Source organism: Pollachius pollachius, assembly GCF_949987615.1.
Source record: "Pollachius pollachius genome assembly, chromosome: 14".
NCBI classification, from domain to species: domain Eukaryota; kingdom Metazoa; phylum Chordata; class Actinopteri; order Gadiformes; family Gadidae; genus Pollachius; species Pollachius pollachius.
In genome coordinates this window covers 13,398,848-13,425,452 of record NC_136947.1, presented here as the reverse complement: position 1 = coordinate 13,425,452, position 26,605 = coordinate 13,398,848, and the positions used below count along the sequence as shown (strand labels likewise).

The 26,605-nt window shown below is 45.6% G+C and overlaps 1 protein-coding gene across 2 annotated transcripts in view; it reads right to left on the bottom strand.

Annotated features, from left to right (window-relative positions):
- The window catches only part of slc6a9 (solute carrier family 6 member 9), a 45,575-nt gene extending 26,299 nt beyond the window's left edge, over window positions 1-19,276 (bottom strand). The window contains exon 1 of one of the 2 annotated variants that reach the window (XM_079750403.1): window positions 19,167-19,276. In XM_079750403.1, the coding sequence (XP_079606529.1) occupies window positions 19,167-19,196 (30 nt within the window). In that variant the 5' untranslated portion in view covers window positions 19,197-19,276. Of the gene's footprint in view, window positions 1-4,890; window positions 5,016-19,166 lie in introns of those variants that run through there. The other variant, XM_079750402.1, reaches the window with a different exon arrangement.
- Between the last annotated feature and the right edge of the window lie 7,329 nt (window positions 19,277-26,605).

Genomic DNA, 26,605 nt, shown 5'->3' with positions numbered 1-26,605 from the left:
TTATGGCACGCCTTTCTTCCAGAACAGCGATACCGAGAGGTAAAAATAACAGTAAACATACACTTGGTGAGTCAACCACCCTCAACGAATAGCCAAAGGAAAGACTGCATGACAGCAAGTAATTACAACATCAACGATTTCTTTTTTTAGAACAGCCCCGGAACCAGGAGTCCCACGGTGTTGTCATCCATCTCTGAAACGAGACCAAGTCTGGGTCTCGTGGTGTTGAATGGCGTGGAGGGCCGCCGTGACCCCTGACCCAGAGTCAATGACTCCCAGAGATTTCTCTTTCAGCGGCCTGCCATATTTAGCCCCCCCCCCCCGTGCCAGACATTCAGAGGAACAGACCCCCCTCATGGGAGAAAGGAATCGCTAGTTGCCCCCAGAGTGCCACCCCCCTTACCCCCAAAAATAATAGAAATCCAATAGAAGTACAAATCCACATGGCACGCGGACTAATGGAAACAGGGATGTTAAATAACGCCTTTATGTAGACGATAATGAAAGTCATTATGTCACATTGTTACTAATTAATGATCTTTTGGATGGAGACACAGAAATAGGCACACTTACATATGTTTGGAGGAGTGGAGAGACAGAACGCCATTTGGCATCGGTGTGTTTCGGTCGATCAGTTTTACTGATACTATTCTAAATGTCAGAACAACATTTCTAAGGCCTTTCATGGTTTCCTCTCTTACCAGATGGTGATGCAACGCTTTGGTGGTGCCGCTCAAGAATAAATACTCTCCATTTGTGTCATCCCCAGGGGACGACAGTACCATGACCCATGACAGTAACACAACACTAATTATGGGGTGATGTTTGTGGCACTTACATCCTTTCTGAGGATGATACAAATATACTGTGGTGCTTGATAAAGTTTTGCCACTCTTTTCATTGAATCACTTCAGATGTTTTTTTGATTCAGATATTGTCATTCCACTTTTTGTTGCCACGTTTCTAGAGTCGGCCATCACAAGTCATAACTCAAAAGCTCATTGGGTGTAATCATTCTCATTTGTTTTTCTCCCTTTATACACAATGTCACTTGTACTGTATGCAGATCATATACGTCAGTCGTCAGTCAGTCAGTCAGTCCATCCATTCATCCATCTACCCATTCGTCCCTCCACTGGTCCCTTCACCAATCATCTACCCATTCATCCATCCATCCACCCCTCCACCCCTCCACTGATCTGCCCACCAATCATCTACCCATCCATCCGTCCCTCACCCCTCCACCCGGTTCACAAGGGGCCAGGCTCGCTGTGTGCAGCTGTAGAGCAGCTGTGAGCCTGGAAGCTGCTTAACTTGGTGAAGTGGCATCGACCGGAGCCTGGAGGTACTACAGAGAGACAGAGGGGGCACACACACACACACACACACACACACACACACACTCTCTCGCCTTCCCCATCATCCTGTTTGACGTGCCCTTGGAGCAGAAAGTAAACAGCGCTACTTTGCATTTCCGCTCTAGAAACTACGCTGCACTGACACACCTGCACCCAGATGACACGATGCATGTGTCTGTATGTGTGTGTAATTGCATCCCTGCGTGTGTGCACATTTGTGTGTGTCAACGCTGCAGCCTTGGTTTATGTGGTGACACATAAGCAGACTATTTCTCCTTGTCTAGTAAGCATGTGGAGTTTAAACCCTACAGTAAGTGTTGGAATGTATCCTTGTCCGGATATTCAAATTGTAGCATCATACATTAGTGAGTAATCCAGTTTACCGTTAAGTATGGCTTTCATCCAAGGCGGCTGGATTCAGAGAAAGGTCAGGTCTGGGAGGATGCACGGGTGAGGGGTCTCGAGATCTCATGAATGCATTCAGTTAGGTTTTGGAAATTGGATCCCAGTCACTACCCTGTCCCTTACCATACGATGACTTATTATTGAGCAAACTGAAAAATCTTACCAAAAATACTTTGATATGATTAGAATATACTGCTTGGAATGGCATCAAATAAAATACAACAAAGCTAAAACGAAAGTCCACCAGACAAGACTAGCTTAGTTTTCCCACAGACTCAAACAAACTACACACGGGCATAAAAAGTGCCCCCATTTGTGGTTTTCTTTTCTCTATCACTATTTATAAAAGCACTCCGTTCTCATCTTTACAAAAATGAGACTAGTCACAGCCAATGAGGTCAAAACGAGATTGTCACGGCCCATCAGAGGACATCATTGAACGAACCACCAGATCCTTACGAGCACCTTATTACTCCAATGATCAGCGAGCGTGCATTAAACGCTCGCTGATGACATCGTAATGTTCTGTCGACAGGGGGGTCTGTCCACCGGGAAGCGGACCCATGAGACCCAGGGAGGGACTTAGATGGGTAGGGGGCTCCTGATTAAAGCAGGACTGGTTCTGATGGGAGTCACTAGATATTCTTGCGTTAAAGTGAAGCACATCAGCACAGCACGTTTCAAATTGTCCTAATGGCTTTGCTGAAAAAACCTCTCAGGGTGTTCAAATTGAAAAGGCGTGGAAGGCCGCGGGACACTTTGTGCTGCGTGGTCGTGATTGTCTCGGTCCTCCTATTCCAAAGTGAGCCTGAACCTGTCGAGGACAGACGGGTTCCAACCTTCTTCCTCGCCAAACGACTTTGAGTTCAAAACCTTTTCTGTTTTTATTAGGCTTTCATCATCAAAGATTTTAAAGTCCTTCGACCGAAACAACCTTTGCCAATAACAATTTTGTAAGGTTCCCTTCTTATGCATCCAGAGACATCAGAACATTTAAAAAACATCAACACATTTAAAAAAAGAAATGAGCAAAAAAATAGGCAAAGTTGTGTTTGAATGCCATAGAGATGGGGTTTTAGAGGAGAGAATTATAGATATAGACGTCATCATAGCGATAGCAATAGGGAGAGGAGAGAGCCATAGAGATAGACATCACATATACAGCAATAGGGAGGAGATAGAGCCATAGCTATATAGATGCTATAAAGATATCAATAGGGAGGAGAGGTTGCCATAGAGATAGTGGCCATAGCAGTTGATGATATCGATAGGGTAGTGCAGCCGACCGGACTAGAGTGTGTGAGATTCAAAGACGGGGCCGACAGGCTCCTAACACCGATGGATGGAAAGTGTGTCACAACTGGCAAGTGCTCACCCATAGCAATGCATGAGTGCAGAGGTGTGTGACTCAAACTAGCGAATTAACACTCAAATCAACAGCCAGGGCTCAGCTGAGATGGGCCTGAAGCGAGCGCGGGATCCGGGTTCACTGAGCCGCTCTACAGGAATGTCTTGCACACATTTTACCAAATTAAAATCATTGATCAAATGAATGAATGAATGAATGAACACTCTTTATTTTATTGATGTGTTTAATTCACTTAAATCAAAGCAGTTTAATTCAATTAATTAATTCACACTATTTTGGCTGTGGTAACATAACGTTACCACAACAAAATTTTCGGTTTACACATTTATTTTCAATCACATTTTTTATGCATGTAATTGCAGGAATGCAGGAAGATTACGTGAAATGCAAAATACCTGGAACCCAAAATCCTATGAGGATGCATTTCTTCTAACCTGTGTGTGTGTAAGTGTGCATGCGTGCGTTTGTGTGTGTGTGTGCACAGGACAGAACTAAGGCAAGCCGGCCCAGGCTTTGACAGTAGCAGACGGAAACAGGAGACAAGACTTTGGCAGAGCAAAAATAGACAGCTGCAAGGACCCCCCAACACACACACACACACACACACAAATCGTGCACAGGGCTACAAACGGACACAAGCAGGATTTTTTTCATTCTCTGTTGTAACTCTAACGGAAGTTAAGTGGAAGTTAAGTGTATAACGTAACGGAAGTTAAGTGTATAACTTCAAACCATTCGCACGTTTTGGAACGAGTCGAAACGAAAAAACGATGGAGCGCATTATTCAATTAGAAAGTGTGCGTGAGAGACCGAGTGTGTGTGTATGCAAAAGGTGCTGGGGCCATAAATATCGGACCCCGCTTTTTTTCCTGGACACTTCTTCTCCGATCCGTCATTGGCTTTTCACACACACGGCCCCACTCGCCCCGTTTCCTTCCCAGCGCACCCGGTCTCCGTGCGGCTCGGCCCACCGGCCTTCCCACTGCAATTACTCCTGACAAAACTTTTCAGGGGCTCCACACGTGGACGGGTTTTTAAAGAGCTGCGCGCCCCCCACTGCCCCCAAACCTCCGCCCCCACCCCAACATGGCGCGGGAGCTGGAGGAGGAGGGGGCGGGGGGGTATTGAGTCGTCAGAGACCCCCTTGAATGATGGCCGAAAAATAAGGCGGCGGAAACAATGGAATGGTTTTGGTGAATTCAATTCTTTCGGGGCGCTGCACGGTCGCCAGGGCAGCTCCGCGGAAAGGCACAAACAATTGTTGCTTTAATTACCCACCCCCCCCCCCCCCGAAAAACACACACACAAACTCTCACACACACACACACTCACACACACATGCAATTGCATACACTCACTTAAAGAAGGGGGAAAAAAGCGTTGCTAACTACTTCCGAATGATGATCTGAAAGGCATACATGTGAATGGAACTAAAGAGTAAGACTCAACTGTTACCAATATACTTTCTACACCCTCCCAGCCGAGCAAATCTTTTCCCAATTAAGTGTCCCTCCACCCCCGTGGAACGAAAGCAAAAATAACACAATAAAAACAGAGAAATACTCTGCTATGCCACACATCCAACGCCAGATCCACAAACTCGGTGTGGGTGAAACAGCAGAGCGACAAAAAACGACAGCAACCCCAACAAAGAAACAACAATAGCACAACAGCACCTAAGCTTTCCTCCATCGCGGCTGGAAAAAAAACAACAACAAACAACAAGGAAACCAGCACGGCAACCGCTGTGGCACTGACCTGGTCGGCTGCAGACTGGACATTGGTGCTGGACGCGGCCATGTTTCAGATGCTGTGACCCTGCTTGTGCAAGCCTCCAACGCAGGCTTCCCCTCATTCACACCTTGTCTCTCGCTCTCTCCAGCACAGCGGAGCAAAGGGACGATGGGGGGTGTGTGGGGGGGGAAGTGGATGTGGAGGGCGGGCAGTGGGGGGGGGGGGGGGGGAGGGGGGAGGAGGAGGAAGAAGAAGAGGAGGTGGGGGGGGAGGGGTCTGTGTCGAAAAAAAAAGGAAAAAAGAAAAAGTACACCCTCCCTTTTGCCCCGGCTTGATTAATGCCTGAATTACTCTCACCTCATTTAATCTAATGCCGCTCTGCTTCCTCTCGCCTCCCTCCCCTCCGTACCCCCCCCCCCCTCATTCGGCATGGTCGCCTGCTCCATCCCTCCACCTCCCCCTCCCTCTCCTCCTCCGCTTCCTGCTGTCCCACTCCCTGCGTTCTCGCTAGCCATCTCTCCCTTTCCTCACTTTTTTTTTTAAATTCCTCCCCCTGCCCCCTCCTCCCACCGTCTCTCTCTATCTCTCTCTCCCTCTCTCTCTCTCCCTCCCTCTCACTCGCCCTCCCTCCCTCCCTGTCCCCTTCCAAGTTGTATTTCACCGTTTTTTAAGAAAGTGCATCCCACCGCCCCATTGGCTGCGAGGGGAACCACAATCTCTCTCCGCGGCTGCGATGAATAGCTCCTTGTCACTCCAGGACATAGGCAGAATACAGAGCGAGAGAGAGAGAGAGAGAGAGAGAGAGAGAGGTGTGTGTGGAGAGAGAGGGGGGACGGGGGAGAAAGGGGGAGGATCGAGGGGCTCAACTTCTACTTAAACCTCCCGAAGTAATGGTGATGGTGGAGGAGGGGAGGGGGGATGTGGGTGTTGGATAGTTGTGTGATCCAAGTTCTCTCTCTCACCCTCAAAATCTCTCTCCCAAGCTATTCTTTGTCTCTCTACCTCTCCCTCTCTCTCCGCACAGCAAAAAAGAAAAAGTGCATGTGCCTTTCACTGTGCCTTTCTCTCTCTCTCTCTCTCTCTCTCTCTCTCTCTCTCTCTCTCTCTCTCTCTCTCTCTCTCTCACTAGGTCTCTCTCTCATTTCTTTCGTTTGTTTTCAGTGGAGCTGCTGAAACTTCACGGACCACCAACAAGTTTCTCTTTCAGTTGAACTTGACTCTTCCAAATCCTCGTCCCCCCCTGTCCCCCCCTGTCCCCCCTCCACCCCATCCCCCCTCTCTCCCCCGTCTCCCTGACTCCCCCGATGGCTTTCGCAATGTCGCATCACACCCAAGGGGGGAGGGCTGCAGTACAGTCCTGAAACTCTGCACAGCCGGTGTGATTCTGTCCTCTCTCTCGTGTGTGTGTGTGTGTGTGTGTGTGTGTGTGTGTGTGTGTGTGTGTGTGTGTGTGTGTGTGTGTGTGTGTGTGTGTTGTCTCCTTCGCTAGTCTCTCTGTTTTGGGTCTCATGAAGAAAGACTGTTTGGATTCCTCTGAAATCTAATAACCCACATATACACACACCTAGCACCCACCTCATTGGTGTCCCTGTATCGATGGTATACAGCTTTTAAGACACAAACCAGATGGGAGGAGGGGAGGGAGGAGGAGAGGGGAAAGAAGGGAGGGAGAGAGAGAGAGAGAGAGAGGAAAGGGGAGACTATTTAAGGGAGAGAAGAAGAGGAAGTGAGGGAGAAAAGGGAGAGAGAAAGGGAGCGAAAGGGAGGAAGGAAAAGGGAGAAGAATTAAGGGAGAGAAGAAGAGGAAGTGAGGGAGAAAAGGGAGAGGAAGGGAGACAAAAGAAGGGTGAGAGAAAGGAAAGTGCATCACAATAGGAGAGGGTGTGTGAATAAGCTATAAACAAAATTCAATTAAAAAACACCGGTCACACGGTAGATGTACACAACTATGAGGAGACAGAGGAGAGGGTGGCCATGCCTTTACCTCCGCATCGCTAACCCTAGCGAGCTTACTAGCTAGCGCCCCCGTCTCCCACTTGACAGACAACTGGCTTGATGCCTAATGGCTTCTTGATGGCGCTGCTTGAGTGGTAGACACCCCCCTCCCCAGACACCCCCTTACCCTCAGAAGAGTTTTAAACTACGAGACGGACAAGCCGGACAGGATGCGATTCATTTGTCTGTCAAGTGTCGAGGGGCGACAAACACTGGGGGGTCTCACGGTGACCTCCGTTGGAGTTGCTCCCATCACCGTCTCCTTTCACTGTCGGCGAAGAGGAGGTGTCTGCGCCGCGGAGGGCCACTACTGGACCACCATACAGAATAATAGTAGTTAAAGTGAAAGAGACCCTCCCGGGTGTTGTGATTGCGTCTTATAAAACGACAGATGACAGCGCCATTGAAATACTGATGAGGGAGTGGATTCTGCGGTAGAGTGAGGGGACATGTGCTTCCGGTCGCTGGCGTCCATTTAAGATGGGCTCTCATTTTGTTGTGATCCAAGACGAGTTTGTTCTTTGTCTCCTCCTGTGGGAAATGGTGCTAGATCATCATTTTGGGGATGTAAAGTTAGTGTTTCTTCGCTACGCACCAGAAAGCATGGCAGGAAACAACAGACTGTACATCACAGTCGAAAGCCGAACTAAGTGTGGAGTGTAGTGCGAAGGCTCTGTTATGGTTCCAAGTCGACGCAACGCAAGGGGGATTACGGACCCATCCTTGCGGACCCTCCTTGTGTCCACGGCAAAACATCGCGAAAATCGTGGCCACTTAAAAAATGCGGGAGGCCTTGGCAAACCGCCTCGGGCAAAACAACATTGTGTGCCTGGGGGCTGCGTGCGCAATTGGGCGGTCAAACGTGATTAACCGGGAATAAAAATGGATGGAAGAGATGTCGAGCTCTGGCCTTTGCTACGCTACTTGGTGAGGACAGGGGGAAAAGCCCATAAAAAGGAGGAGGTCTTGGGTTCATGACATAAAAAAAGAGAAAAATATAAGAAAAACTTAGAATAAGGAAACGGTATGGTTTAAAATCATTAAAACCCCCCAAAAAAACAGTTAAAGTAGTAAAGTCTGTAAAGTCCACCATTAGTCCATTAGTCCTCCGCGCTTTCTGCTGAAAAGTTATAAAGAAAATATTTTTGCTTTTATGCAAAGTTCAGCGTAATGAATGTAGAATCAAAGTTCGTACCAGTTAAGCGTTTAACCTTGCAATTCTGTTTTAATGAACGAACGAACTGCAGATCACCATCTTACCCTTTACTACGGCGACAGCATTGAAGCATAGTTCTTCAGTTGACACTAATTATCAAGTGATGTACACGGTTTTAAGACACACCTCCCTCTCACTCTCTCTCCCTGCTGTAAAAGCTCTCTCTCTCACTATCTGGGTGGTGGGGAAAGGTTTCATCGGGGACCCTTCCCGAACAAACAAGAGGTTTTCACGGTCCTGATTCAGGGCTGAGTATGGCGAGGGGGGGCTCTCGAGGGAACCTGTGTAGGGGCCAGGCCATTGTAGGGGCCCCAGTCAGGGTGGATGTCTGCTGGGGCTCCTATTCATCTGACACACAGGGCCTGCAGATATGCCGGCCCTGTGTTTGTGTGTGTGTGTGTGTGTGTGTGTGTGTGTGTTTGCGTGCGTGCATGCGTGCGTGTTTCATATCGTAGCTATCAAAGCCAAAACAACAAGAATGAAGAGGGCTCATTCAATTAGATTGAATTTATCACTGGAACAAACAGAGCGCCAGAGCAGAGGGTAAGGCAGAGAGAGATAGCAGAGAGCAGGGGAGATAGAGAGAGGGGAGGAAAGGGTAAGAGAGAGAGAGAGAGAGATCAGCGCTTCCCTAAAGGCATTCTCATTAACTTCAGACATATTGCCAATACTCATTACAGCAAATGATGGCAGAATCCGGATTTCATCTTAAATTACACCCATGAATGTATCCACAGAAGCCCAACTGATCGAGACTCATATAGCAGGATACGACGGAATTTGACTGCTCAACAACCTGTAAGGGAATGAAATCAAACGTATCTCTGTCCAGACTTTAATACAGAGTAATATTCATATAGACCTTTGTCAAGATGAGTTAAAATGGCAAATTTGCACCTACATGTCAGCAATGACAGAACCTTTTAATCGCGTTGAGCTCTTTGGTTAGCTATTTCACAAACATGACTCTGTGTCTCCTTCTTTAAATAAAACATATTCTGCTAATATATTCCCATACATAGATTAACTCTACAATAACTGCTAACTGTGGGCTGGATGTTCGTGAAGCTGCCAGCTTGTCAATGCAGCGAGCAAGCAGCGAGTGGGCTACTGATCGTTTCATTACTAGGATGTAGCTAGCTGACAAGACAGTACAGCGGCGGGCTGGAATTGGCAGCGTTGCCATGGCGATTACATAAGAACACGGGCGGTGTCAGTGGGTGACCGCAAACTTGACGCGGCAGATTCCTGTCAGAAATATATTTTAATATAACATGTTGTAGAACCATAGACATTTTTAACCCCAAACTATTTTGAGGAAGAACCAAAATAAGAAAAGCTAGCATTGGGACTAGTGTCTCATAAAAGTTATTATTTTTCATTTCATTATAAGCAATCTTCAGTTATTAGAAAGGTCAATCATTTATAGTTTCAAGAATATAGCATTATTTTCTTTGTACATGTTTTTTGATCTTTTAAAATATTTCTAATTGCTGTAACTTTCCTGGAACCCCCTCATTTCCCATTTCCATTTCATATGGGATTGATTAATTACATCTCATCTCATTACTTCCATCTCGATTTCTGTACGCAATTAACTTAATTATACATTGGCTCTGGTTGAGTTTGCTTGGCTGTGATGTAATGCGATGTCTGGCTTTGATTTCAAGTCTTTGAGCTCCCTGTCTGTCTCTCTCTCAGGAGAGAGATGATGGGCAAAAAAATCAGAGAGGGACACAAAAAAGAGAACGAATTATGATAGAATGAACTCTGACAGGGTGATAGAAATTAAAGGGAGGATGGCGGCAAGGGTGTTCGACTCCCAGCTGAAAGGAACTGGGTTCAATCCCCAAACGTCCACGGACCACCGTCACACATGTGCATTACTCTTGCAGTATTGACATCCATTTATAAATCCCCTGTAAGTGGCTGTGGATAAAAGCATCAGCTAAACAACTGAACAGTCAACAGCCATGGACGAATGAAGAGAAGTTTGCCATGCAGTTCAAGGTGCCAGCAGGGTTCCATGGGGAGCAGAGGAAGGCTAAAAACAGTTTGAGGACAGCAGGGCGACGTTTGGCCTGCGGTACAAACGGAGAGAACGTTTTGGGGAGAAATCTGGTCAGTTGAAAAGGTAACCATCTGGTTGACTCCTCACACAGCCAGAGAAATAGACAGAGACAGAGAGGAGACAGACGGAGAAAGAGAGGAAGAGAGACAGAGAAAGCGAGAGATGGACATAGAGAGAGACGGAGAGAGAGAGACGGAGAAAGGGAGAGAGAGAGACGAAGAAAGAGACAGAGAAAGAAAGACGGAGAAAGAGAGACGGGGAAAGAGAGACGGGGAAAGAGAGAAAGAGAGAAAGAGAAACAGAGAGACGGAGAGAGGAGGCAGCCAGACGTAGAGAGAGAAGACAGAGATAGAGAGAAAGAGAGTAAGAAACCAAGTAAGGACCAGAACATAAAATATGTCAAAAGGTTAAAGAGGGTTGTGGAGAGAGATAGAGAGCGAAGGAAATGGATAAATAAAAAGGGAGGAATTAGCAAAGATAAAATAAAATATCAAGGGAGGAAAAGAAACCCAACGTCATAGAGGGCGAGAAAGTGAGAAACAAAACGGGAGGGCAGGGTCGTGAGACGGCGAGAGCCAGGAGTGAGTGTCACTCATCATGACTATGACAGGTCGACCTGAGCTGCTCAGGGGCCAAATAGGGTCAAGTAAGGACATTCTGGACACTAGGGGCCAGAGACCTGAAGCCCCCAGACAGAAAATAAGTGACAGAGAGAGAGAAAGAGAGAGAGAGAGAGAGAGTGAGAGAGAGAGAGGCCGACCGAACGAGGGAGAGACAGAGAAAAGGAATAAAGCTAGTAAAAAAATAGTGAGCCACAGAGATGTTTCAAACGCTTGGGTAATCGTCAAGTTACACACACACACACACGCTCGCACGCACGCTCGCTCGCACGCCCGCCCGCCCGCACGCCCGCACGCACGCACGCACGCACGCACGCACACACCTTACGTATTGGCTGCAGGGGCCCCAGCTGTCTGCCCTGTATAAATAGCGTGAGGCTTCAACCCCCCCCTATTCACCCCTCACCCCCTGGGGGAGAGAGCGACGACCTCACTTGAGAGAGGGGGGAGGGGGGAGGGTCATGGCGACACATTGGGCCGGAAAAAGTACACAAAATATTCCTTTTATTTATTTTCCAACACACATATGGGGCCCCAGATGCCATGATGCCATGTGACGGACACATGCACGTGTCACCGGACGCAAGCACAACGGAGAGGAAGAAATGATGATGATGTTGATGATGAAGGTGATGATGTTGGTGATGAGGATGATGGCGGTGATCGAGTATAATCGACCCAACAGACTTTGATCAACCGAGATAATCCACCTCGGTTGTGATGTATGTGATTTGTGTCATTGAGTTTAGGGTGAAGGCATTTGATTTGTGCTGATTCGGTAAAGGCAATTTCTTTGTTAACGTGGAAATTCCTAATCATGATGACGTCATGACAAAACCAAGATCTATATCTAAAGTAGCTTATGGATATCGGCAATGGACTAAATATGTAATAATATGGTACGTATGTAAATACATGGTGGAGGAAATGGTATTGTGGGACGTCAATCTTTCTTGAACATTAAAAAAAGCATTTCTAACGTGAGAGTTAAACATAAGATGATGAGCCCTTTCTGCCGCCATTAATTAAGTCATCTGAATCTAATCAAAGTAGGACACATCTTACTTTGTGTATCTAAGCATGTTGAGGATGATGAAGATGAAGGAGAGAGTAAGCGAGCTATTGATTGAGTAAGGGAGAGAGAAATAAGAGTGATAAATAACGCATGGGGCGGTTTGTGGCTAAGTGAAAGGAGATCCTGAGAAGCACAGACCCCCCCTCGTCCCAGGCCTATAGCTGCTTTTCAACACACACACACACAGACTCTGTAGTGTGCCCTGTAGTCTTTGAAATGATGGACAGAGGTAAGGGCATTGTATCGCCGTAACAACAGGCCTCCTAAATCTCTCTGTTGCGTGTTAGTGTTTTTTGATCTTCAACTGTTTCCAAATCAGTTCACCTCAAAAGGCCCTTTCACCCCATATGTAGCTGTGTGTGTCTGTCTGTCTGTCTGTCTGTCTGTCTGTCTATCTGTCTGTCTGTGTCTAGAGTTCTCCTTTCCATTTCGTTCAGAGAAAGGGACAATGGACATAATACCTAAAAATCAAGAGAGAACTCGAGAGGAAGAATGAAAGAAAAATAGGATGGAAGAAATTAAGGAAAATAAAGAAAGAAAGAAAGAAAGAAAGAAAGAAAGAAAGAAAGAAAGAAAGAAAGAAAGAAAGAAAGAAAGAAAGAGAGAAAGAAAGAAAGAAAGAAAGAAAGAAAGAAAGAAAGAAAGAAAGAAAGAAAAGAGATTGATGGAGTGGAACCTGTTGTTTGTTCTGTGTGTTTGTCCGTGCGTCCGTCACAACCTTTTACTTGGAAACAAGCTTCTACTGAGGTCAGTGTTCAAGGCCCTGGCAGGGGAGGCCTTGGTGGAGGCCTGGGTGGAGGCGGGTGGAGGTGTGAGTAGAGCTGTGGGTGGAGGCGGGTGGAGGTGTGAGTAGAGCTGTGGGTGGAGGCGTGGGTGGAGGCGAAGGGGTGAGTGGAGCTGTGGGTGGAGGCGTGGATTGAGGCGAAGGGGTCAGTGGAGCCATAGGCCGAGGCCTGGGTGGAGGTGCGGGTGGAGGCATGGAATGAGGCAAGGGTGGAGGTGTGAGTGGAGCCATGGATATAGGCCTGAGTGGAGGTGTGGATGAAGGCCCAAATTGCGATTTGGGTGACGGCATGGATGAAAGCAAAGGTCGAGGTGTGGACGACAACAAGTCTATGGGGCGCCAGCAGCCAATGCGGAAGAAGAGATAGTGAATGTGAATTAGAATGCATGTATGGCTTCTGGATGTCCTTTGACCCCGCCCCCGTTTAAGGGCAACGCTCCCTCTGATGTCTGCCAACCGCTCCGGGTCAGTGGTCAGAAGCCTCCCAGCCCACCCGCCCCCCCTGTCTCTCTCCCTCTGTTGAGACCCCGCATCCCTCCCTCCCCCCGGCCAGCGGCAATCGGCACAGTTACAGAGTACCACTGAACTCTACTGGCAATATGTTCCTTACATAAGCACACCACACACACACACACACACACACACACACACACACACAGAGAAAAAGAGAGAAAGTGCTCCCTTCCACTGATTGACCGCAAATCATGAACCACGGACAGATGGCTGAACATAAATGATAACAACATCACTTAGTGGTTGAAAGGCTTCAACAGGAACAGATGATCTTAAGCCAAACATTCCCAACCCATGTCATGCGGCGAAAAGCAGACAAAGGGAACTTGCACACACACAACCACACACACACACACACACACACACACACACAGGCACCCACACACACACAAACACACACACACACACACACACAGCACACACTCAAACTCACTGAACGTCTAAAAAAGGTCCATGGGGTTGGGCCCCATCCTATTTCTGGGCCTAAATTTGACAACCAAGGGCTCAAAACAAATCACAATTAGTCCATGATGCTCTAACATTGTGTTTGTATGTGTTTGTCGGTGTAAATTATGTTAATGGTAATAATTGTTTCTATGGATGCATTGACGTTTAGATATGTTTGGTTTCGCACACAAACACACACAAACACACCCCAACCACACACAAACACACACACACACACACACACACACACACACACACACACACACACACACACACACGCCCGCCCCCCCCCCCCACACAGACCCACACTCTGGGGTCACAGCAGCTTAAGAACCTCACATTCCTGAATAACAAGGAACCCCCACTGGAACACCTTTCGTTCTCCCAGTTTCATGTCTGGAACCTTGTGTGTTCTGCGGCAGTTAAGGAATCACTACCCTATCGTAGCAAAAACAATTAGGTAAAATTATACTGGTGGTAGTGGTGGAGACAGGCAAGGCACTGCTTTGAAATGGATATTTTAGAGTTGGGAGTTGCATCATGGGGTAGTTTTAGTTTCAGGAGACTTGAGATAGAAAATGATGGAAGTGACCAGGCCTGGAAATGGCTGGTAGGGATTGTTGTGTAGCACCACCACTTTGGGATAAGAGTTTATGATATGAGATTAAAAAAAGATGCTCACACTGACTCCAGTAAAAAGTAAAGTATAAAAGAAAAATATATATATTTTCTCCACTATTTTGCCCGGTTGTGTGGGGACAAAGGGGGGAGGGGGCCCAGGACTCCTGGGTCTTTAGAGGTGGACAAAAGACTGCGGTGAGTCTCCAGAACTATGGACCAGTTGGTCCCCTCCCCTTCCTGGGTCCTCCTTACCCCCCCCCTCCCCCCCCCCGGGCCCTTCCCCAGTAATGGACCATGAAGTCCTCGACCGGACACGAATTGAGACGGGGCGCAGTGCGGTTTATACACTCACAGTAAATAAACCTGAGAGAGAGAGAGAGAGAGAGAGAGAGAGAGAGAGAGAGAGAGAGAGAGAGAGAGAGACAAGGAGAGAGAGAGAGAGAGAGAGAGAGAGAGAGAGAGACAGAGAGAGAGAGAGAGAGAGAGAGAGAGGGAGAGAGAGACAAGGAGAGACAGAGAGAGAGAGAGAGAGCGGCTGTGTGGCCGGGTGAAGGAGCAAAGCGCTCGTGCCGGGTGGCCAACGCGACGCTCTCTCCCTCAGCACTAAAGGCCGACCGGCGACCCACTCTGGAGGAGGCAGGGGAGATTGAGGAGCGGGTCGGCGGGAGGGGGCGGGGGGGCGCGTTTCAATGCCGTCAAACAGCAACAAATAAAGTTGGGGCAGAATAAAGAGGGCAGCCATGCCCTGGCAGCGGCTGACCGTCAGCCCGGGGGCCCCCGGATGCACCCGGCTCCTGCTTTTTGGCTTGTTGTGGATATTTATCACCTGGGTGCTGTCCGCCCGGACCATCTGGACCCGTGGGTGGGGGGGGACGGAAGGGGTGGAGGAGGCCATTTTGGAAGAGAGCGCCACTAAACACATGGTCGTAATTTTTAAGCAAAGCGAGAGAAAGAGAGAGAGGAAGAGTGAGAGAGAATGGGTTAGAATGGGATTTCCTCAGGGTTGAACAAATTGCAACAGAAGTGCACCTCAACTGATTTTGTATCCTCAATATGTCCGAAGTAAGGGAAAAAAAACCCAGAAGATTCCCAATAGGGGAAAGTTTAGAAAAAGACCAAACTATATCCTATTCATTCGCCTATTCATTATTTTTCTCACGCGAATAGGCAAAATAAATTAACCTTCAGTTATCAGCATGAAAATTACTGAGTTGATTACTTACATCAACACAAACAAAAAATGTATTACAAGTTTTTTGAAACAATGGGCCCCGGCCCGTTGTGGTATGCCGGATCCGACCACGGGCCGGATTCCCGCCCCGTGGTCGCCTCCTGTCGCTCTCTACTGTCCTATCTGATTAAAGGCATAAAACGCCCGAAACAATTCTTACAAAAAGAATAATACAAATAAATACCATAACAGATCTTAACATCGGGTAAAGCCCGATGAAAATGTCTTGTAGAATCTTGCTTACATCTTAGAGTACAACAAATGTCCCCATAAGGTGCAGAAATTCAGTCATTCATTATATTGTCAATTGTCAACTGTCAACCCAACTGTCAATCAACTCTCATTAAGCTGTCAGGTAAGAAAGATTTCCTTTTGTTACAACTCCTACATGGATAATTTAACCTACATTAATAAAACATACCTGGTGATAAAATAAATTGATTGGGATCATCTGGATGTGTGTTGAGCTTTCATACAACTATTATTGGTGAAAAGATGTCAAGTTTAGGATTGGTGAATATTTTCACGACAGTTATGTTAGCTAGCTAAGGTAGCAGCAGCAAACTTGACTTGAATTACTCTCATGGCACTGCAATGCCTACGATAACCCATGCATCCATATTTTACTGAATGATAGTATTTGCCTGTTATAAGTGTGATGAATAGAATATGGCCCCATATATCGTCATAAGGGGCCAAGTTAGCTTCCCTTTTTCTGCCTTGCACGCCCAGAGAATTTGGCCCGCCAATGAAACAATGAGCTACGACCGTGCGAGGGCCACGTGTGTGTGTGTGTGTGTGTGTGTGTGTGTGTGTGTGTGTGTGTGTGTGTGTGTGTGTGTGTGTACACACACTGTAACGCTAGTGTTGTACAATTCTTTGTTATTTAGATAACCGTTCTGCTGTTGGTGTTATGGCGCATAACACGTCGGACTCTCTGACGTCTCTGATATTTCCACAAGACTCGTAGTGGGGGTTATCTCAGCCATGGTTGAGAAGGAATTGGGGGAAAGGAACTTTGGCTTTGTAGCTTATTCATGCAAATTAGCACATACGTAATTAGATTATGCCCCGTTTGCCCATGTTAACAAACAATTAAAAAATAACTTGTAATACATTTTTTGTTTGACTTGATGTAAGTAATCAACTCAGTAATTTTCATGGTGATATCTCAAGGTTAATTTATTTTCCTATTAGCGTGAGAAAAATAATGAATAGGTATATGAATAGGGTATATTTGGGTATTTTCCCTTACTCAGGACTTTTTGGGTCTTTTTTTCCTTACTCAGGACATATTGAGGTTACAAAATCAGTTGAGTTTGCTTCTGTTGTAATTTGTTCAACCTTTTTTCATAAAATGATTGGACTACTTTGTCTTCGTTGTCAGTGCAAGCCACGGCTGACATCACCGTCCCTGACCAAGACGACAGCCCCACCGGACACACACACCCGCACATGAAAGCCCCCCTCTGTGTGTGTGTGTGTGTGTGTGTGTGTGTGTGTGTGTGTGTGTGTGTGTGTGTGTGTGTTTGTGTGTGCGCCAAATAATCGTGTTATTGGGGCTGTTTGCGTGGAAGATGTTTATTAACTAAACGTATACCCTGTTAACATGAAGTACTTTAAATGCTGAAGACAAAATATTTTTTTGCTTTGAGTAGAATGATAATAAAGACATTTACTTTGAATAGAATGGTAATGGGGGACTTTTACTTTGAGTAGAATGCTAATGAGGACGTTAACTTTGACTACAATAGTAATAGGACAGAATTGAGATGGAAGTATATCATTTCTAGCACGTGCTGTTAAAAAATCATAACAATCCTTAAACTACTAAGCAACAAGCCATGTGAGAGAGAGAGAAATCTAGAGAAATCTTGTCACCTAAAGCTAACTCTATCTTAATTGACATATTAATCAAATCGGAATAGATTTGTAAGCTGATTTGGAAATCATGCTTACTAACACTGTTTGAATCTGGTTGAAAAGTCTGGCTGACAGCAGGCTTTGACAACCAAGCCCTCATCTTACCCCTAACAAACACATGCACACAAACACATAAACAAACATGTACACACAGACAGACACAACCTACACAACAGGCCTTCAGGACAGAAAAAACAATTATCCTCCATTATCTTTGCCTTTTTGTTTAGTCACGTCTCACCGACAACAGATCCCTGCTGTAACATTGAAAGTCCAGGAACGAACACCCTTGTGCAAAGAAACAGGATTTCTTTAGTTCTTTTGCCCTAACCCAGGATAGCAATGCCTAGCAAAGCCAGCTTCAATCTCACAAGCATACCACTGCTTTTGCCTCAAGATACATGTCTGGCATGAGTCATCAGTCAGCCAATCGGTGATCCTGAGCGAGTGATTTAGAAGATGACATAATCAGAAAGTGCCGTTTATGAAATTTCTACAATGGATTCCTTGATAAAATAATAGTTAGACTGCTTTGTACATATGTTTCATGTGAATGCAAGAGGTTTATATTTAAAAGTCAATGGTTGCGGTAACGTTCACCAGTGGGGAATAGTTCGGATGTATGGCACTCTGGATCTGACTGGCTGAAGCTCATCCTGCAGAGTAAGGTTGACTGACAGCGCCCCTCAATAAACACTGTGGACTGCAGCATATAGTCTGGCCATGCAAGGCTAGCCATAACCCCTACCTGCTGCTAAATGATGTCTCTAAATTCACTGTTGTAACTGTTTAAAAGTGAATCACTGCTCATTACTACTACACTACTGTTTGGACAGAAGGTGAGTGCTTGATAAATAAATAGTAGTACATAGCGGCTAATCAGTTAGTGCAGGTTCATAATTTGAAATGCGACTTTGCGCGACATTTTGTTTTAAGACATTTTTATGGTTCATATGGTTAGTATGCACATCACCTCAAAGTCAACTTCAAGTGAAGTACAACGCAAGTTAAGGCAAGTTAAGTCAAGGGAGTGAATGAATCTACATAACTCGTTTACTCCACACAAAAGGAAGGGGTTGCTTTAGGAATACTAACTAACACAGTGTGTGTGTGTGTGTGTGTGTGTGTGTGTGTGTGTGTGTGTGTGTGTGTGTGTGTGTGTGTGTGTGTGTGTGTGTGTGTGTGTGTTTTTGCATACACACACTGGCACAATCAGAGAACGTGCAAATGATACAAAAACCCATCGCTCAAAAGGCACAGCGCATCTCCGTTAAAAATCAATATACTGCTCACTTTGAACCCAAGGGGGCAAACAGGGACTGTGGACCCTGAGGTGCTCCCTCTATCCAGAACCCGGACTACCTGGATCTGTGTCAACCTGTCCTGGGGGGGGGATGTTGACTCGACCTAAAGAACCCCCCCTTACATTTAAGTAGAAAACGCAGTGTACCAACAGGTGGATACAAACACACACACACACACTGGCGGCACAATCTTTATATAACTTTTCCCTCCAACTTCTGAAGGTCATGTCCCTCCACCAACCATCTCTGGCCAGTCTAGAGGCCACCTGCCTGGGACCCAGTCGTGGGAGCAGAGCAGCCCCCCAGGCCAGATAGGGACGTGTACTTATAGTGGGGGTGCATTGACACAGTTCATTGTTCATGACAAACGTGTGCACATTAGAAGGTGTGCAGAGCAGGAAAGAAAGATATTCATGTGTCATGTGTGTCTGTGTGTGTGTGTGTGTGTGTGTGTGTGTGTGTGTGTGTGTGTGTGTGTGTGTGTGTGTGTAAAAACTCACCACTATCCCGGGGAGCTGTTTCTCGGTCATCCTAAGGGGCTGTGGTAGAGAGACCTCAACTGCAAACAAAGCCTCAACGTCTCTCTCTCCTTTGCTGCAATTCGCTGTCACTCGCCCGCTGTCTCTCTATGGAATCACAGCGTGAGGTCGGTCTGGAAGAGGCTAGCAAAGTGTCTTCTCTCTTGCTCTCTCTCTCTCTCTCCCTCTGCAGTCTGCGACTACCTCTCTCTTCCACTGGCTGGAAGGGTCTGGGCGTTGCAGCTGGGGAGGCAATGCTGTGTCGGTGTGTTAAGCCTGTCCTGATCCACAAACTTTTCTACACTGTGAAAGGGACATGTGACAGTAGAAAAGAGCGGGAGGAGGTGTCGCTGTGGGTGAAGGGAGGGAGAGGAGGGAGGGAGGGAGGGAGGGAGGGAGGGACAGAATGGGTGAGGGGAAGGAAAATACATTTTTAAGTTAGATTCTCCATAGGCCATGATCAAAGCAATTCCCAGTATGACGCAGATCCTGGTTATTTCTGACATTTTATAAGGCAAAAATACATTTTCTTATCAGCCAGAGTATCCACAGACCATGATGGTGTATCATGTTCATGTTGCGACATAAGTTCTGATGACATTCTACAATGTGGTTGAAGGAGGCAGAAAGTGCGCGTGAAGTTGACAGATTAGCAGGTTGCAACAAAGCCTCCTTCATGACAATGTGTTGCTTTGTATGGAGAAGAGATTAACTGTTAGGGTAACAGTTAGCCTGGCCCTGGACTGTGCACACTGAGTTAAAGCCGGTCTGGGTGGGTGGAGCATACAAACTGAGAGACAGAGAGAGCAAGAGCGAAAGCGAGAGCTAGAGAGAGAGAGAGACACACAGACAGACAGTTTTTTCTTGTCCTTGTGGGGGCTTGGGTCAGGGGGGTGTCATAAATATTTGGTCTGTTAAGCCCTTTGAGACTGTAATGGTGATTAAGGGCTATACAAATAAAATTGAATTGATTGAATTGACAGAGAGAGCGAGAGAACACGTTGACATGCAGTGGGGAAGTGCCCCTCTTCTAACCTTTTTTATAACAGTTGAAGCCGGGTTTTTGAAACCCTTTTTAACCCCAACCAGAGACCCGGGGTTGCCCAACGTAGGAGCTCTCTGCCCTATATCCGATATCTTTCAAACATAATGCGCATCAAATTCTAACATGTCTATTTATGTGTAAACATTGAACACAATGTTGCTTTTGTATAGGTGTTTAATGGTGGGTGAGTGGGTGTAACAAAAAAACCTTTGAACTAGGTTTGGTCCATGGACCACACAAAACCCTGGTTACCGTAGTGGCATGTCAATTCAGAAAATATATGCTAATGGTTCACAGCTGTTGAAGTTGGAGCAGGCAATTTGTAAGAAGCTAGATTTTTAAAGGTATTCAATCGAAAGAGTCCCACCCATCCCTTCAGGCCACTTCCCTCCAAGCCACAACATCTCTCTCTCTCTCTTTTGCTGCAACTCGCTGTCATTCACCTACCGGCTCTCTATGGAATCACAGCGTGAGGTTGGTCTGGAAGAGGCTCCCTCCAAGCCACTTCCCCAAAACGTGTGCCTAGCTAGCTAGCTTTAGCAACAGATCTGTGGGGTAAACTACGAACTTCGCTGAACATACACAGGCTTTCTTGGGAAAACCTGGCTCGACCGAGACGCAACTCACCTTTACAAACTGGATAGATCAAGCATTCTATATAAATGCGTATAAGTGAAAAGATTCTGCATATTGTCTATAAAATAACTATGCCAAATGCAGAATTGTTCACCATTAATTCCAATAGAGTGATGAGGATCTCAAAATGCATAAGCAACGTCCAACCTGCCTTATTCTATAATTTAGGGAATTCACTTTAAATACACCCTATGCAAGGGCGTAGGAACCGGGGGGGACGGAGGGGACGTGTCCCCTCCAATATCGGAGACAGGCGCATTTGTCCCACCTAAAAATTATACCGGATCTGTCAGGTTTCCGATATGTGTCCCCCCCAATGTTAAACTCATTCCTACGCCCCTGACCCTATGTAAGAAATGCATCGCATATGTTTTCAACCGCTGAGAGGTAGCGCCGGTGGCGTACTGGATTAGTATAAGGGCGCACTCACACTAGGCCATCTGTACCGTGCCCAAGTCCGTTTCACACCTGTACCGTGCTCAAGTCTAGATCGTTTGGCTAGTGTGAGCACGCCAACCGTACTCAAGTCCACTTGCATTCCGTGGCCTGAGCACACTTGGGAGGTGTGCTCAGGCCACAGTACAGATGCTAATGAGCCGACACGCGCACACGCACGGCTACGCAACCTGAGCTGGATGAAGTATAGTCCATGCGACCCTTCTTTGCCATTAAACAATAAACATGACGGCAAGCGGTTCACGTTGGTGCGATAGTGAAGTTGAGTTTTTGATTTAAAAAAACCTGTTTGTCACGGCGCGGGCTTTCTTGATTCACTGGAGAAGGCGGGGCTGCGCACAGAGTCTAGACCAGTGGTTTTCAAAGTAAGGCGCGCCCGAGTTCTTCAGGGGGGGCGCGACGTGAGAAAAAAATAAACCAGAAAAAGTAACAGAAAAAACAGACACAGCGCGTCTTCACAGCGAAGACGCGCTGTGTTCAAAATCGTTCCCTATTCACTCACTCGCTATATAGTGTTTATGATATAGTGCACTATATAGGGAACGAACAAACGAGAATTCGGACACTACGCTGAACATTTCTAAACGTCATTTGCGTCAGTAAATGCGCCGGGTATTTGTGTGACGCAGACAGATGCGCCCACATCATGTAAACAAACCGGGCACCCACGAGGAAAACTGGAGGTTGTATTGATGTTGAATGTTACATTTCCTTGATCAAGTTTTTTTTAAATAAATTTTGAATGTTATATTTTCTATGTTAAATCCAAAATAAATTGTTGACATTTCTAAACGAAAGCCGTAGACTCCATCATTAAATGTATACGTTTTCGTTATTATTCAGCTTCTTCACCGGAAAAACACGACCGCATTGCATTGTGGTATACGGGAGTAACGTGTAGGGAACATCGTATGTTCACTCAAATTTTGGGTATTTTAAGTCTACTTTATAGTGCGTGAAATGTACCACTGAGAATTCGAAGACCAGAACAAAATGGCGAGCACCCTATATAGTGCACTATATCCGTGATGGGGAACGATTTTGAACACAGCTACGCAAACTCATTGCTCCCACTAAAGTTGAGCTGAGCTAAAAAGGAGGCTAAACCGGCAGTTTATAGATTAAGATGTTCAAAAGTATTTCAAAAACGTTAAGCAAAAACATGCTTAGATAAAGATGTTAAAATGTGTTAAGAAATGTGTTTAAAAACGCACAAAGATGTTTACAATGTTTCAAAAATATGTTTAAAATGTTTAAAAAAATATATGATCAAAGATGTTTAAAATGTGTAACATATGATCAGAGATGTTTAAAATATGATCAGATGTTTAAAATGTGTAAAATAATTAAAAGATCTTTCAAAACAGGGATTTAGAACATTTTATTTGGGGGGGGGCTCAGCTGAAATTTGTTCTCTGAGGGGGGGCTCACTCTCTCATACTTTGAAAACCCCTGGTCTAGACCTCTTTAGAATAATTTGCACACTCCCGAATGATTTAGACAAGGACGATCAAATAGAGAATACCCTCTGATGAGAACCTGTATCTCTCATCAGGAATATTCTCAGGCAATGCCAAGGGATTGGTCCCGAAAGAGCCTCTGTCGGAGAGACCCCTGTACGATACGGCCTCCGAGGTCCGTGGGAACACCCAGTAATGGTGACGCCATTGTCAAAGGAGGGGCTAGGAAGCTACGCACGCCAATCTAACCCGATAGAATTAGCTGAATACCTGCTCCTGACCAGGTTTGGTTAAGAACATAAGTCATCATGGTGAAACAGTGACGCTAAAAGGGATCGACGCTCATGTCCCAGCTAACCCAGGCTTTGAGCGCAACATACCGCGCTAACCCACTAATCAAGGTTCGTATTACAGGCCACTGGTGGAAGACTGGTCATGCATAATGAGAGCACCGGGCAGAGAATATGCAGGTAGCTGGGTAGGTAGCTAGAAAAACAGGTCGGCCAGCCAATAATTTCTTTCAGGCCAAATTAAATTATTTGACTGTATTTTTTTGTCCTCTTTTGTTTGAGTTTGATTTACTGATTGCTGGCGGGTTGATAAGAGAATTTCAATCAATACGTCAAAACCAGCTTCTAAAATAAATTGCCTACCTTAGCCTGAAGGAAAACCCTGTTTACCCGCAGAGCGAGAGAGAGAGGAGGCAAAGAGTATGCATGTTTTTCCTACCAGTGAGATTAAAACACCTCAAGGCCAAATTACTTCAAGTGTTGGTTTACTGCTGCATCAGTAATCATGTGAAGACCCACATGGCTAAATTCAAGAGACCTGCACCGTCTTTTTAGTAGTACCTTTTTGGAATAATGAATGTTGAATTGTGTTTTTATCACACAGTGTGACTGTTTAGTCTGAAAGCCTTGAGTTAACCAAAGTCCAGCTCCTTTCCCTTGGATCTTGAATGGAGGATGAGCCAGAGACCATGCCCATTGGAAAATGGAGGGCGGGAAGTGAACTTAGGCCGCTGATTGGTGTAGAGGTACATGTTTGTCCTCCCCGACCCCCAACCCCTTGCTAAACTCCCCTCGGGAGAACTTCATTAGTTAATGTTTACATCTATCGGCCAAATAAAGTTAATTGCTGATTTTACCACCAATTGAACATTGACTTTTGGTGGGGAAATGTTTTTCTTGCAGTGGTTCTTGTGCAGTATAAATTTACTCTGCGGTGAGGTGTGTAGATGAGTGTTATCAGTACTGTATGTATAGATTTGGACTGTCCATCTGGTGAGTGCTGATACTATTGTCTCCACCCCCCTCAACATGTGAACGCTGATAAATAAGCAAAGCTATGGAAATATGAGTAGAGATAATGAGGGTGGAGGCGATACCAAGCGGAGGGCACAATGTTATTGTTTTTCAACTGCAATGGCCATCTTCAAACAGTGGTTTGGTGTTCATGCAAGATTGCAAAAAAAGTGTTTTTTGCACAACTTTTTGTTGGTAGACAATTAGTATGTAATGCTAACGCACACATGCATTATCGCAACATGAGCAACGCATGCATAGTAAATACAACAGAGTTCTCTGTCTCTACTCCCGTCTAGTATAGCCTTCTTCGAATCAAGTAATCGATTACATCTACCTCTGGCATGCCACTCATCACTTCCCTGATTCACGTTTTATCTCCACACTTCATACTCATTAAATTTCCCTTGCGTAAGAATGCTGTGTTGACGTTTTGCACAATAAAAATCAAGTTAAATTGGCTGATTAATGGAGTGATTGAAGATTAAAAAAACGACAACAGAAAATGAAGTTTTTGTCTTGTTTGGACATCGGTGTTGGTCCGGCTAGGAGGCCATGGCCCACTTTGTGCTCCACAGAAGCTGGTCTCTGTTTCCCAGGTGTGCGCTACGATAACCCTCCCAGAAAGCCAGGGCACCGACATATTTGGTAACCGCTAGATAAGATAGTGTGTACACCTAACCCTAACCTAGAGACTTGTTAGGACTTAGCGTTTCAGTGTCAAATGTGTTTAAATAGCCCTGAATCCCAGTGAGTCTCAAACGGCAACGTATGATGCCACCATATCTCCCCCAAGCCCAAAGTTGAGAAGGATCATGGAAGAAGGATCCTCCTTTAATGTAATGGGTATTGGATGGGCACACATTAAGTAAGCAAAACATTTTGTTAAAGCTTTAAACAAAACAGAAGACAGATTAGAAAACTGAAGCTGAAACAATGCCCGGTGGCTAAAGTAAACTACAGCCAGGCCCGATGTTTCGTGGTTTCTGTCAATGGATGGAAAAAACATTATTTGGCTGCCTTTCATGCTTCTCTTTCAAAAACAAAAACATACTTTCTGGCCATGCCTTTTCAGCATGTTTTGCTAATGAACAGTCTTGTTTATGGCAGCCTAAGTGTAAATGTGCTGTGTATGTGGTTAACAGCATGAAGCCAGCATCCAATTGCTCTAATCACCGAGCGGCCAACTTGGCTCTAGAACCAAGCGTTTAGAACCAAGATGGCTGCTAGTGAATAAGGCCTGTAAACACCATGAGGTGGACCTTGCTGTGGAATTCAAAGTGGAAGAAAACATGAGTCCAAATATAGAGAACAAATAAGCAACTTGAACAATCGTGGAGCAATGACAAACTATAACTTCTAGATGGCGATGGTAACCAGGTAAATAACATCTGTTTTGGCCATTAATCATCAGTATGTTCGCTCCGCATTATATTTTGTACCTCACTCAAACTATCTCAAATGGTCTTTACAAATTCTAAAATAGTCCTTTAAGAGTTGTGAAGAGACCGTAGACTAAGCCAGGCCAAACCAAGTCAAGAAATGGCGTCAGGGGAAAGGCTTTGAACTGAGTGGAGTGGGATGACAGTAATTGTAATTGAGTTACATAACATGGCAATACATTTATACAGTACCATTAAGGGTCCGACATTCAGCCAAAGAGTTGTGGGGGTTTGGAGGACACTTTAGACACTATGTTTACACTTAGGTTCTGCGTTTACTAACTTTTATCCATGTCTTATTACTTTCCTGTACTTCTCATACACAAACATGTGTGATTAAATCTGGGATGAAGAAGACCCATGGGCTGTTTCCTTCAAACCATGCATCTCATCATTGCAACACACACACACACACACACACACACACACACACACACACACACACACACACACACACACACACACACACACCTCAACCGTTCACTACATTCCAGATGTTCAGCAGACCAGTAGCCATTGAGCAGTCATGTTGGATTAACGTGGACAGGACTATGTTGTACCCAAACAACAGAGATTCATACAGACACACGTTGGCATGAAAGGTGACCAACTGACAAAACGGCTTAAATCAGACTTAATCTGCAGAAATACACTGGGGAACAAAAATCCTTTAAACATAAGGCTTACTTATTCCTCCTTAAAATGGGGGAGATCCTTTTGGTGAAATAAAAAGGGAGCAAAACTATGTTCAAAGAGTCTTATATTTTTGTGTTTATGCCATTCCTAGACAGAATGTTAGATTTGAGCGGGCCCAACTTTGGGACTGTTAGAGCCTTCAACACTAACTGCACAAGTAAGAAAAAGTTAATTGACAAAACAACATGGCCGCCAACGCCCCACAATGGTTCAAACTAATTTAATGAGCCAAAAGGTGGGGTTAATTTCAGCCAATCATCAACAAACTTGGTGTAGTTAAAGGCACATAGGTCAAGATTAATTATTTAAAGTTTATTTCAATTGGGCCATAGGGGGGCGCTATAGCAATCAACGATCATATTTCCTGAGCCCTTTGATCTAC